Source organism: Mustelus asterias, chromosome 22, assembly GCF_964213995.1.
Source record: "Mustelus asterias chromosome 22, sMusAst1.hap1.1, whole genome shotgun sequence".
NCBI lineage: Eukaryota > Metazoa > Chordata > Chondrichthyes > Carcharhiniformes > Triakidae > Mustelus > Mustelus asterias.
In genome coordinates this window covers 72,196,910-72,211,313 of record NC_135822.1, presented here as the reverse complement: position 1 = coordinate 72,211,313, position 14,404 = coordinate 72,196,910, and the positions used below count along the sequence as shown (strand labels likewise).

General features: G+C 49.5%; 1 protein-coding gene across 1 annotated transcript in view; it reads right to left on the bottom strand.

Annotated features, from left to right (window-relative positions):
* Positions 1–6,932: 6,932 nt before the first annotated feature.
* The window catches only part of bin3 (bridging integrator 3), a 161,574-nt gene continuing 154,102 nt past the window's right edge, over positions 6,933–14,404 (bottom strand). The window contains exon 9 of the mRNA XM_078239644.1: positions 6,933–10,226. Within this exon, the coding sequence (XP_078095770.1) occupies positions 10,080–10,226 (147 nt within the window). The 3' untranslated portion in view covers positions 6,933–10,079. The remainder of the gene's footprint in view (positions 10,227–14,404) is intronic.

Below are 14,404 nucleotides of genomic sequence, written 5' to 3'. Positions count from 1 at the left end.
CCTGTACACCCAGATCCCTCTGCCTATCAATACTCTTAACGGTTCTGCCATTTACTGTATATTTCCTATCTGTATTAGACCTTCCAAAATGCATTACCTCACATTTGTCCGGATTAAACTCCATCTGCCATCTCTCCGCCCAAGTCTCCAACTGATCTATATCCTGCTGTATCATCTGATGGTCCTCATCGCTATCCGCAAATCCACCAACCTTTGTGTCGTCCGCAAACTTACTAATCAAACCAGTTACATTTGCCTCCAAATCATTAATATATATTACTTTGTTTGCTCTGTTTAAAATCACAAGTCTTCTGTGACATGGAGAAGGCCACTCTGCCCATTGTTCACCTGCCTGAGGAAACGGATCAGGTTAATTCTAACAAGGGGAGAAGACCTCTTTGAGGGGGTCAAATCAATGTGAGATTGGAGGAGGCGATGTACTCGTGGTATTATCCCGAGACTATTAATCCAAAAACTCAGCTAATGTTCCGGGAACCCGGGTTCGAATCCCCCCTCAGCAGATGGTGGAATTTGAATTCAATGAAATAAGTATCTGGAATTAAGAATCTACTGATGACCATGAAACCATTGTCGATTGTTGGAAAAACCCATCAGGCTCACTAACGTCCTTTAGGGAAGGAAATCTGCCGTCCTTACCCGGTCTGGCCTACATGTGACTCCAGAGCCACAGCAATGTGGTTGACTCTCAACTGCCCTCCAAGGGCAACTAGGGACGGGCAATAAATGCTGGCCCAGCCAGCGACACCCGTGTCCCAAAAATAAATGAAAAACGTAAGACCATTTGGCCCATTCTGTCTGTGCTGGTTCTGTCGAAGGTTACCTTGTTAGAGCCACACAATCTCTTAGCTCAGGGAATTTAACCATTCGGCCTGCGGACCCAGGGCTGAAATACAGTCAATGTGGGTTTCCTTCCTTTCTTTCCTCCTCGTGTTTAGCCAATTTCTCTTTGCGAGAGCCGCTTGAATCTGGATAAATGTCTCTATCGGGGAATTCCCCATCCTGAGCACACGATGTGAAGATTCCGAGGGAAAGGTTGTTTCTCCACAAACAGCTCGCGGGGCTATCTGCTTCCACACAAACAGCACAATAAATTGCACACGAAATCAAACAAAAAAAAATCTACAACAGCCTGGGGCATGACATCCTGCCATTGGGATGTGCTGAGACACCTTCCAGGACAGACAGGCTGAGATTCAGATCAGTTGATGCACAGGAATGTCTTGTCCCCCTGACTGCTGAGAATTGACGGGGAATGTGTAACAGCTGGAATGGAAGCAATACCCAAGGTTCCCCAAATCTTGTGAGCTGTGAAACCACCCCCCACTCCCCACCCCGCCCCAGAGACCTCCCCAAGTCCATCATGAAAAACCCAAACATTCTCCTCATGTCCACACCCCACATGTAACCACGAAACCCGTGTGTACACAGAAATCGCACGTACACAAACATATTCGAGCGATATCTATACAGATATGAGGAATTCGGAAGAGGCACACAGTTACAAATACATTCACCAGCTACACACCCCCCCCACACCACCCCCCCCCCCTCACATTAACCCCTGGCCCTGCACAAGCCACTAACCCCCCCCCCCCCTGACCCCCTCACATTAACCCCTGCCCAAGCCACTCACCCACCCCGACCCCCTCACATCAACCCCTGCCCAAGCCACTCTCCTCCCAACCCGTCACATTAAGAACATAAGAAATAGGAGCAGGAGTCGGCCATTTGGCCCCTTGAGCCTGCCCCGCCATTCAATAAGATCATGGCTGATCTGATAGTGGTTTAGTTCCACTTACCCGCCCACTCCCCATAACCCTTAATTCCCTTATTGATCAGAAATCTATCTACCTGTGACTTAAACATATTTAACGAGGTAGCCTCCACTGCTTCAATGGGCAGAGAATTCCAGAGATTCACTACCCTCTGAGAGAAGAAGTTCCTCCTCAACTCTGTCCTAAACTGACTCCCCCTTATTTTGAGGCTGTGTCCTCTAGTTCTTGTTTCCTTTTTAAGTGGAAAGAATCTCTCTGCCTCTACCCTGTCTAGCCCCTTCATTATCTTATATGTCTCTATAAGATCTCCCCTCAACCTTCTAAACTCCAACGAGTACAGGCCCAATCTACTCAATCTCTCCTCATAAGCTAACCCCCTCATCTCAGGTATCAACCTGGTGAACCTTCTCTGTACTCCCTCCAAGGCCAATACATCATTCCGCAAATAAGGGGACCAAAATTGCCTACAGTACTCCAGTTGCGGCCTCACCAGTGCCTTGTACAGTTGCAGCAAGACCTCCCTGCTTTTATACTCCATCCCCTTCGCGATAAAGGCCAACATTCCATTTGCCTTCTTGATCACCTGCTGCACCTGCAAACTGAGTTTTTGCGATTCGTGCACAAGGACCCCCAGGTCCCTCTGCACAGTAGCATGTTGTAATTTTTCACCATTTAAACAATAGCCCATTTTACTATTATTCCTTCCAAAGTGGATAACCTCACACTTGTCAACGTTATACTCCATCTGCCAGATCCTCGCCCACTCACTTAGCCTATCCAAATCTCTCTGCAGACTTTCCGCATCCTCCACGCAATTCGCTTTTCCACTCATCATAGGAACAGGCCCTTCGGTCCCTCAAGCCTGTGCCAACCATGATGCCCGAACTAAACTCAAAAAAACCCTTCTGCCCTTACTCGGTCCGTATCCCTCTATTCCCTCCCTATTCATGGACCCATCCAGATGCCTCTTAAATGTTGCTCATGTGCCTGCTTCCACCACCTCCTCTGGCAGCGCGTTCCAGGCACACACTGTGTGAAAAACTTCCCCCTGCACATCTCCCTTAAACTTTCCCCCTCTCACCTTGACTCTGTGCCCCCTTGTAATTGACACTTCCACCCTGGGAAAAAGCCTCTGACTATCCACCCTGTCTGTGCCTCTCATAGTTCTGTAGACCTCGGTCAGGTTTCCCCTCGGCCTCTGTCTTTCCAGTGAAAACAATCCTAGTTTATTCAACCTCTCCTCATAGCCAACGCCCTTGAGACCAGGCAACATCCTGGTGAACCTTCTTTGCATTCTCTCCAAAGCTTCCATGTCCTTCTGGTAGTGTGGTGACCAGAACTGCTCACAATACCCCAAATGCGGCCGAACCAAGGTTTTATATAGCTGCAACACCATTTCCTAACTCTTGTACTCAATGCCCCGGCTGATGAAGGCAAGCATGCCATAAGCCTTCTTAATCACGTTGGCCACCTGCGTTGCCACTTATAGGGAACTGTGGACCTGCACACCCAGATCCCTCTGGATGTTAACGAAGGTAAGTAACTCTGTAACAGAGAGTGATATAAAGGCGACCGAATTCCACAACTCCAGCCTTGCAACTGGCCAGGAAAACCTGAGCTCAGCTCCGGGATTCCCACGCTCCAGCCCGATTTCCAAAGGGGGAAGGTCACATGACCCTCCAAGTGCTTGCCCCTTAAAGGGGCACTCCACCACAATTGTCATTCTCACCTCCACCGTGAACATCAGCCTGGATGGCCTGGTATGAATGAAGACTGCGGGAGTATTTCAGTTCTCCCAGAGGTCAGAGTCCAATGGGGAACATTCAGTTCAATTTTTAACCCAGGCTGGCAAGGGGGGGTGGGGAGGGGGCGCTGATCTATTTAATACTTTTGAAACCACCTTGTGGCGTTTTGATATTACAATAGTGACGTGAAACGGTCTGTCAGTGCCCGTGTGCTTGCCGTTGCATTTCCAAAATTGTCCTTTCAGACCCACAGTGGCGGGAATTTGCAGACCGATATTTTTAAATGCAATTCTGATGGTGAATAGTTGCAGTAATGTCAATCCTCCAGTGGGGGCCACTGTCTCCCACAGTATCCCCAAAGCTTCAGATGAAAGAATGACTTCCCGATTGTAACTTTGTGGAAGAGTTACCCGGAGCTCTGGAAATCAGAGAATCATCGACAGTGCAGGAGGATGACATCCGGCCCATCGAGTCTGCACCGACCCTCTGACAGAGTGTCAGAATCGTGGAGTCTGCACGTTCTCCCACGTGTCTGCGTGGGTTTCCTCCGGGTGCTCCGGTTTCCTCCCACAGTCTGAAAGACGTGCTGGTTCGGGTGCATTGACCCGAACAGGCGCCGGAGTGTGGCGACTAGGGGAATTTCACAGTAACTTCATTGCAGTGTTAATGTAAGCCTTACTTGTGACACTGATGAGAAATAAACTTAATAAATAAACTTTTCAGTAACTCCATGTGTTTACCTTGCTAATCTCCCTAATCCTGGGACACTAAGGGTTACTTTAGCACGGCTAATCCACCTAACCTGCACATCTTTGGAGTGGGGGGGGGGGGGGGGGGAGAGAACCAGAGCACCCGGAGGAAACCCACGCAGACACGGGGAGAATGTGCAAACTCCACACAGACAGTGACCCAAGCCAGGAGTCCCTGGCACTGTGAGGCAGCAGCGCTAACCACCGCAATGTCAGATACAGACTCTGCAAACTTCCTTTTGAGGGCAGGATGGGGCGAGGCTGGCATGAAAACATACTGAACTGTTCTGGGGTCAGAATGGAGGCAGACATTTCTATACTCTTTGGCTCTGAAATAGATCAGGAAAGCAGTCAAGACTTTAAATCATCAGCCTAAAAATGAACTAAAATGATAATTGAGAAAGAGACAGATAGAGAGAGCCTCAAAGGGAGACAGACAAAGAGAAAGAAACAAAGGTTGATATAAAATGAAATCGCAGCACTGATGTTTCCTCTTCCGAACAATCATCTCAACACGGTCACTGAATCGCCCCTTTACATTCATATCCTCCCCACCTGGACCATGCTGCAAACACTCCAGAGGTCAGGCAGCATCGGCAGAGAGGGAAAGCAGAGTCAATCACTTCAGCTCCTTGAGCTTCCATCAGCGCCGGGGCAAGGGCGGCATGGACAAGGTGGGCCAAGGGCCTGCTTCCATGTTGTAAACCTCTATACTCCATTTTGGACAGTGACACGGGTAAGATGGGTATAGAGGGAAATGGGCCAATTGTGGGCAATTGGGACTAGCTTAGGGGTTTAAAAACAAGGGCGGCATGGACAAGTTGGGCCGAGGGGCTTGTTTCCATGCTGTAAACCTCTATGACTCTAAGTCTCAGGTGTCCCACAGACTCCATCTGACCTGCCGTGTCTTTCAGACCAGCTTCTGGTCATGACAACTCATGGGAGTGAGCTGTGCAAAATTGGACCCAGGGATGGGTGCGAGAGCTGGGAGTGCTGACAGAGTGGGCTGTGGGGAGGTCCTCGCGATTGGCAAACAGTTTGTGTGTGTGTGTGTGTGTGTGTGTGTGTGTGGGTGGGGTGGGTGGGTGGGGGGTCAATCGCTGACTGAAGGAAGGGACTGGAGCAAAGAACAGAAGCGACACATTCAACACCAGCTACAGAGGGACAAAATCAAAGCAGACAGCCTGAAGTATCTTACCTGCGAGGTGTTCAAACATCAAGAGTCGAACATCCAATGCTGCCACGAATGAACCGTTACCCCACAACACAACAAATTTACTGGCAAATCTTACACAAGATTTTACAAGCAAATTATTGCGGATGCTGGAATCTGAAACCAAATCCATCTCTGATTTCAGCTTCTCTGCCGTTTGGCCATTCACACCCTTTATTCTCTCTATGGACTGCCATTAGCAGCCTTTCCCCTGGTTTCTGTGGCTGCGAATCATCTTTCATTCCCTCCCCCTGCAGTATAAATATCTCCCACTTTCTCTGCCTTTTAGCTTTGACAACGGGTCATCGAAACGTCAGCTCTTTTCTCTCCATCCAGATGCTGCCAGACCTGCTGGGATTTTCCAGCGTTTTCTCTTTCCGTTTTACAGCAACCTTCTTGTCTGTTCAGTTGTGGCCCAGCGGTTGTAGTCGGTGTTTTAACGGCACACTGATACACGTGACAATAATAAACCAAATCAAAATCTGATCCTGCAGGATTGTTCACAGTCAAGTGAGTGGTGGAATAACGACCCAGGAGGGATTAATCCGTCCCGGATAAAGGGAGATGGAAACCCTCCATCATTCGGCCAATCAGACTGACTTTTAGAATTAAATGGAACCCTCAGAGATAAACTGCATTCTTCTGCGAAGCGTCTTTAACCCAGCGCTTTGATGGCAGAGGGGAGTTTGAAACTGGCATTATGAATCGAATAAGTAGATGCTTATAACAGAAACAGAGCAATGAAACATTGTGTTCTCATGGGGCTTAATGGGATAGATGCCTAGAGGCTGTTTCCCCCGGCTGGGTGGGGGAGGCGGGGGGTAGGGCAGGAGGTGAGAACACAGGGTCAGAGTCTTAGGATAAGGGGGTCAGTCATTTCGAACCAAGATGAGGAGGAATTTCCCTGAGAGTGATGTGGATCTCCAGCGCGGAGTGTATTGCAGACAGAGATCTGGACAATCGGGGAATCAAGCGGACAGGTGTTGGGGTTGAAGGTCAGCCATTGATCTGCAGGACTATGTGGAGCAGGGTTGAGGAATCCGTGTGGTCTGTCCCTAAGCTGCTTTCTGATGTTCCTGTGAGACCACTGATCCCATCCAGAAACCCAAGCCCCATCTTACCTTCACCCATTCACAAGGACGGTCAAATGGAGAGGCAAGATAGAGGGGCGAGGTCTCAGCTGTGAGGAGGAGCTTTCACGGGTACAGCCCCCGCTATTTTCCACTGCTGCCTTGTGGCACCTTTGGTGTCTGGCGAACGATTTGATTCCGGTGTCTGGATGAAGCGGCCTTTATCAGGCATGCGGCACACCAGAGATCCAGCCTGGACTTTGCAAAGGGAATGCTGCATCCTGACCATTTTGCGATGAAATGTGGACCCCGCTAAGCAGGCAATACAATCATAGCCCCAAGAATCACCATCACTCTGTCTGGTGAGATTTTTTATCGAGTTTAGGACACAAGCCATCAACATTATTTACAAAGCATTACAAAATTAAATCTTCTGGTGGGAAAGTTAAGAATCTCTTTTTCTATTTTCCTGGAATTGGAAACAAGGCACGTGGATGAATCGAAGCAACATTTCCCCAACGCCCTGAACCGCACAGAGGATTCCCACGTCCCGTCATCGTTGGCCTTCTCTCTCCCCCCCAGGCTGCCTCCCCCGAGGTTTGTGTTGCTGCTCCCTCGGCTGCAGTCAGGAACACTGCTCCAGGAGTGGGCACCAACACCACACGTCTCATGAAGCAAGGAGGAAGGTGAGAAACGGACAGCACTGCAGTCTTGGACAGCAGCCCAGCAACGTGGCAGAATGTGTGCAAGATTTCAAAATGGGCAATGTACACGAAAGGGAGGTCCAACAGCACCGGCCGTTCAGCCCCATGTTAAATGTGAATCCAATCACTGAAATGCATCTGAAAGCCCAAACCCCAAAAGATACAATCATAGAATCATCCCTACAGTGCAGGAGAAGGCCATTCGGCCCATCAAGCCTGCACCGACCACAATCCCACCCAGGCCCTATTTCCATAACCCCTCATATTTACCCTACTAATCTGGGTGCTCTGGTTTCCTCCCACACCGTAAGAAGTCTCACAACACCAGGTTAAACTCCAAAGATGCGCCGGTTAGGTGCATTGGCCAAGATAAATTCTCCCTCAGTGTACCCGAACAGGCACCGGAGTGTGGCGACGAGGGGATTTTCACAGTAACTTCATTGCAGTGTTAATGTAACACTGTGACTAATAAATAAACTTCAACTTTACTTTAATCCCCCGACACTAGGGTTAATTCAGCACGGCCAATCAACCTAACCAGCACACTCTTTGGAGTGTGGGAGGAAACCGGAGCACCCGGAGGAAACCCACGCAGACACGGGGAGAATGTGCAGACTCCGCACAGACAGTGACCCAAGCTGGGAATTGAACCCGGGTCCCTGGCGCTGTGAGGCGGCAGTGCTAACCACTTGCCACCCCAGGGTTCTGTAGTCATCAATAAGACAATGATCCACTATCCCAAAGTTAAATGCAGTTAATTAGAGTGCCCTGGCTGTTCAAGTCAGATTGGCAATGTTTGGGAGTTGCATATGGAAGTCAAATCGCAATGTTCCCACCATAAAGCTGACAGATATTAAAAATTCCCTCTGTGCTGCCGTTGATTTCATCAGAATGACATCCTCACCCACCCCCTGTAAATCCCACCACCCCGAAATATCATCCAAATGCTTCCTTTCAATCAGCCATTCTTCCCAGCTGCTGTTGGAATTTGAGAAGAACTCTCTCATTGGATTCCCTTCAAAGGGATGGGGATCCCAATTTCCCTGGCCATGTACAGAGACTCTGCCACACTGGACAGTGTGGACAGAGTGGTGAAGAAGGCATTCAGCATGCTCGGTTTCATTGGTCAGAACATTGAACACAGGAGTTGGGACGTCTTGTTGAAGTTGTACAAGACATTGGTAAGGCCACACTTGGAATACTGTGTACAGTTCAGGTCAGGAAAGGACATTATTAAACTGGAAAGAGTGCAGAAAAGATTTACTAGGATGCTACCGGGACTTGATGGTTTGAGTTATAAGGAGAGGCTGGATAGACTGGGACTTTTTTCCCTGGAGCATAGAAGGCTGAGGGGTGATCTTATAGAGGTCTATAAAATAATGAGGGGCATAGATCAGCTAGATAGTCAATATATTTTCCCAAAGGTAGGGGGGTCTAAAATTAGAGGGCATAGGTTTAAGGTGAGAGGGGAGAGATACAAAAGGGTCCAAAGGGGCAATTTTTTCACACAGAGGGTGGTGAGTGTCTGGAACGAGCTGCCAGAGGTAGTAGTAGAGGCGGGTACAATTTTGTCTTTTAAAAAGCGTTTAGACAGTTACATGGGTAAGATGGGTATAGAGGGATATGGGCCAAATGCAGGCAGTTGGGACTGGCTTACGGGTTTAAAAAAAGGGCAGCATGGACAGGTTGGGCCGAATGGCCTGTTTCCATGCTGTAAACCTCTATGACTCAATGACAGAAATGAGAGCAAACTGAGGGTTCAGGGTTCATAGTAACTGCAATATAATTGGTGAGCAACTCCCCCACCCCTCCCCCACCCCATCCTATCCTGACCAGGTTTCCTACGCCATCCCCCTTCCCCATTCCAAACGACACCTCCCAGAAGTGACAGGGACTGTCTGAAGCAGTAATCTCCTATCCAGCTATCAGCAGCATTGACAGATTAGGGTGTGGGTCAGTCACTCAGTGCCCACCGCCCTGAACACAGAACTCAGGGTGTGTGGGTCACTCGGTGCCCACCGCCCTGAACACAGAACCCAGGGTGTGTGGGTCACTCAGTGCCCACCGCCCTGAACACAGAACCCAGGGTGTGGGTCACTCGGTGCCCACCGCCCTGAACACAGAACCCAGGGTGTGTGGGTCACTCAGTGCCCACCGCCCTGAACACAGAACCCAGGGTGTGGGTCACTCAGTGCCCACCGCCCTGAACACAGAACCCAGGGTGTGTGGGTCACTCAGTGCCCACCGCCCTGAACACAGAACCCAGGGTGTGTGGGTCACTCAGTGCCCACCGCCCTGAACACAGAACCCAGGGTGTGTGGGTCACTCAGTGCCCACCGCCCTGAACACAGAACCCAGGGTGTGTGGGTCACTCAGTGCCCACTGCCCTGAACACAGAACCCAGGGTGTGTGGGTCACTCAGTGCCCACCGCCCTGAACACAGAACCCAGGGTGTGGGTCACTCGGTGCCCACCGCCCTGAACACAGAACCCAGGGTGTGTGGGTCACTCAGTGCCCACTGCCCTGAACACAGAACCCAGGGTGTGGGTCACTCAGTGCCCTCTGCCCTGAACACAGAACCCAGGGTGTGGGTCACTCGGTGTCCTCTGCCCTGAACACAGGATGTGACTGAATGGGGGAAGGGGGGTGAAAAGTGGAAGAGCTCCGAATCATTATCCAATCACATCCCAGCTTGCTTTTCCCTCAGCCCCAGCCCCAGATTGCACACAAGCTTGGATTACCCCGAAACCTCTATGATTAAACAATGAATCAGCGGGCAGTGTAACACGTCACTGCTCTGATTCAGTCGTCCGCCACGATCGAGAGAGCTCGGAGATCGTTCAGTTTGGCTTCGTTTTCTCTTTCCCGTTGCTCGTCGGTGACCCCCTGCTGCTCAAGCTGACCGGTCAGGTCTCCGAATATCTTGGACATCTCGGTGTAATATACCACCTGAAAGACAAACACAAAGGCAAGGTGAGTCCAATATTCCCTCAGTCTCTGCTGCCACTTCACAGCGACGGCAAGATCAACCTGCCATTCTGGAGGGTCAGATGAAGGTTACTCATTCTTGCCTCGATTGTAAAATCCGCACCCTCCTTTCAATGCCCTTGTCCCCTCTCGACCTCTGTAATCTCCTCCAACCCAAAATGCTCCCTGCGCTCCTCGAATTCTCGTCTCTTGCATATTCCTGATTTTGACTGGTCTTTGATTTGATTTATTATTGTCACATGTATCGGGATACAGTGAAAAGTATTGTTTCTTGCGCATGACACAGACAAAGCATACCGTTCATAGAGTACATAAGGGAGGAGGAAAGGAGAGGGTGTGGTAGTGTTACAGTCACAGCTTGGGTGGCACAGCGGCTAGCACTGGTGCCTCACAACACCAGGGACCTGGGTTCGATTCCCGACTCGGGTCACTGTCTGTGTGGAGTTTGCACGTTCTCCCCGTGTCTGCGTGGGTTTCCTCCGGGTGCTCCGGTTTCCTCCAAAGATGTGCGGGTTAGGTTGATTGGCCATGCTAAATTGACCCTAGTTTCAGGGAATTAGCTAGGGTAAATATGTGGAGTTACTGGGATAGGGTGGGGTTGTTGTCGGTGCTGGCTCTATGCGCTGAATGGCCTCCTTCTGTACTGTAGGGATTCTATTCTATATGACTCTTCTGTGAAGAGGTTCATCCAAAGGTGTGCAGGTTAGGTGGACTGGCCATACTAAATTGTCCCTTAGTGTCAGGGAGATTAATGGGGTAAAAGTTTGGGGTTACAGGGATAGGGTCTGGGTGGGATTGTGGTCGGTGCAGACTCGATGGGCCAAATGGCCTCCTTCTGCACTGTAGGGATTCTATGATTCTAAGGATGCTATGATTCTAGAGAAAGATCAACTTGAATCACTCCACTGTCAGTGGCCGTGCCTTGAATCCTCTGGAGACTAGACTCTGGATTTCTCTCTGTAAACATCTCCATCTCTCTTTCTTCATTTAATAGCTTCTTTCAAGCCTGCCTCTTTGACCAAACTCTCTGTGTCTTTGTGTGGTCTGATTTCCCTTCGCAATGCTCCTCAGAGGCACATTGGGATTTCCCTTTCTCTTGTTCAAGTTGCCATACGCAATAAACTTGTTGCTGCTGCAGTGTGCTGTCTCACCCACAGGTGGGCCACATTGCCAAGGTGTATGTACTGTGCACAAATCATATTGGTTGCCACTTGTTGTTTTGAGTGATTATTGCTGCATCGATTGACATAGGAGGACTCCTCAAATCAGTTTACAACCAGACAAATACATCTCAAACGTGTTCATTGCTGTAACGTCGGAAATGTGATAGCAAATTTCAGGAAAGCAGCCAGCATAATCCAGGACCCCACGCACCCCGGACATTCTCTCTTCCACCTTCTTCCGTCGGGAAAAAGATACAAAAGTCTGAGGTCACGTACCAACCGACTCAAGAACAGCTTCTTCCCTTTTGAATGGACCCACCTCGCATTAAGCTGATCTTTCTCTACACCCTAGCTATGACTGTAACACTACATTCTGCACTCTCTCCTTTCCTCTTCCCCTATGTACTCTATGAACAGTATGCTTTAGGGGGGGGATGTGAGGAAAAACCTTTTTACTCAGAGGATGGTGAGGGTCTGGAAGGCGCTGTCCGGGAGGGTGGTGGAGGCGGGATGCCTCACATCCTTTAAAAAGTGCCTGGATGAGTACTTTGAGTTATAAGGAGAGGCTGGATAGACTGGGACATTTTTCTCTGGAGCGTCGAAGGCTGAGGGGTGATCTTATAGAGGTCTATAAAATAATGAGGGGCACAGATCAGCGAGATAGTCAATATTTTTTCCCAAAGGTAGGGGAGTCTAAAACTAGAGGGCACAGGTTTAAGGTGAGAGGGGAGAGATACAACAGTGTCCAGAGGGGCATTTTTTTCACACAGAGGGTGGCGAGTGTCTGGAACAAGCTGCCAGAGGTAGTAGTAGAGACGGGTACAATTTTGTCTTTTAAAAAGCATTTAGACAGTTACATGGGTACGATGGGTATAGAGGGATATGGGCCAAATGGGGGCAATTGGGGGTTTTAAAAAAAAGGGCGGCATGGACAAGTGGCCCGAAGGGCCTGTTTCCGTGCCGTAAACCTGAATGACTCTATTGGCACGCCATATCATTCAAGGTTATGGGCCAAGTGCTGGCAGGTGGGATTAGATGGGCAGGTCAGAACCTTTCATGCATCGGTGCAGACTTGATGGGCCGAAGGGCCTCTTCTGCACTGTCGTATTCTGCGATTTGTCTGTATTGCGTGCAAGAAACAATACTTTTCGGCACGGTAGCACAGTGGTTAGCACTGCTGCTTCACAGCTCCAGGGACCTGGGTTCGATTCCCGGCTTAGGTCACTGTCTGTGTGGAGTTTGCACATTCTCCTCGTGTCTGCGTGGGTTTCCTCCGGGTGCTCCGGTTTCCTCCCACAGTCCAAAGATGTGCGGGTTTAGGTTGATTGGCTCTGCTAAAATTGCCCCTTAGTGTCCTGGGACGCGTGGACAAGCTGGTAAAATATGTAGGGATATGGGGGTGGGATTGTGGTCGGTGCATACTCGATGGGCCGAATGGCCCCTTTCTGTACTGTAGGGTTTCTATGATTTCTATGATTTCACTGTATCCCATTACATGTGACAATAATAAATCAAATCAAATCAACAGCAGACAATCTGTTTCACAGGTCCAGGACGCTGGAGAGAAGCCACCTGGCCATGGGATCTTTTACATGGGCCTGAGAGAGGTGTCTCAACCCAGAGCTGGCACCGTCGACAGTGCAGCACCCCCTCAGTACCATCCTGCAGTGTCAGCCCCTGTACTCCGTGCCTGGGTCTGGGGAATGGAGAACTGAACTCACAACCTTCTGACTCATGAGGTGACAACTGGTCCACGGAGGTCACATTCAATGGGACAGACAACTCAGTGTCCAGCCTCGCAAGCGGAGTTACAGACCGCCACCCAGCTGAGATTTTCAATGATGAGTTACAGTCAGAAAGTATGTGTGTGGAGCTGGAAGCAACAATACAGCCCTCTGAACCTGCTCCACCATCAACCTCACTTTGAGAAGCTCCTTAAATCCGAGCCTTTGAACAAGGAACAAGGAGAGGCGGTGGTGTAGTCACTGGGCTAGTAATCCAGTGACCTGGGTAATGGTCTGGGGTTCAAATCCCGCCACAGCAGATGGTGAAATTTGAATTCAGTAAGAATCTGGAATTATAAGTCTAACGAGGACCATGAAACCATGGTCGGAAAAACCCATCTGGTTCACGAATGTCCTTGAGGGAAGGACATCTGCTGTCTTTACCTGGTCTGGCCTACATGTGACTCAACAGCCACATGTGGTTGACTCTTAACTGCCCTCAGGGCAACTGGGGATGGGCAATAAATGCTGGCCAGCCAGCGACACCCATGTCCCACGAATGAATTAAAAAGAATTCCTGCTGTGAGGCGCCCTGGAACATTTCATTAGATTGAAGGGGCTATGTAAATCAAAATTGTTGTACAGTGACCCCAGGTCCTCCGTATCCAGGAAGCTCAGCACAAGATGTGTGGCAGATTTGTGGACTTGACGGAGTTTGAATCCTCAGCGATGCTTATATTGCATGAAAAATAAAGAATATTCAAATTATTACCCAGCTTTGAACATGGCTGATTTTTGGGTTCTTTTGGATTGTGGGGTTTCCGATAATGGGGGTCTGGTACCTCTGAAGCTCCAGCAACCAAACTCAAGTACTCTGGGAACCACAGACAAACTGCGCAACGCCCTGCCCTTATCCAAGATAATCTGGGCAGTTCGCAGAAACTGGAACTCCCAACACCTCTGCAGGCTAGACTTGTCAAGACTGTTTACAACACGCAGCCTCCATGTAGCCAGACAGGATGTGGAATGACCTTTCTAAAAGCCGATAGTGTTGATCTGACATGCACCCAAAAATAAAGTCATCAAGATAAGCCTTCCCTCCAGCAGGTATATCTCTGAAGATCAGCGAGTCAGAGCTGGGACAAGCATTGTGCAAACTCATCATCTGCGCCACAACAGTCTGTTCAAGTGCAAAGCAGCTGGGTCAAAGGGAAGAACTCACCCCTCTTTGTCCAGTCCCACTGAGCATGAT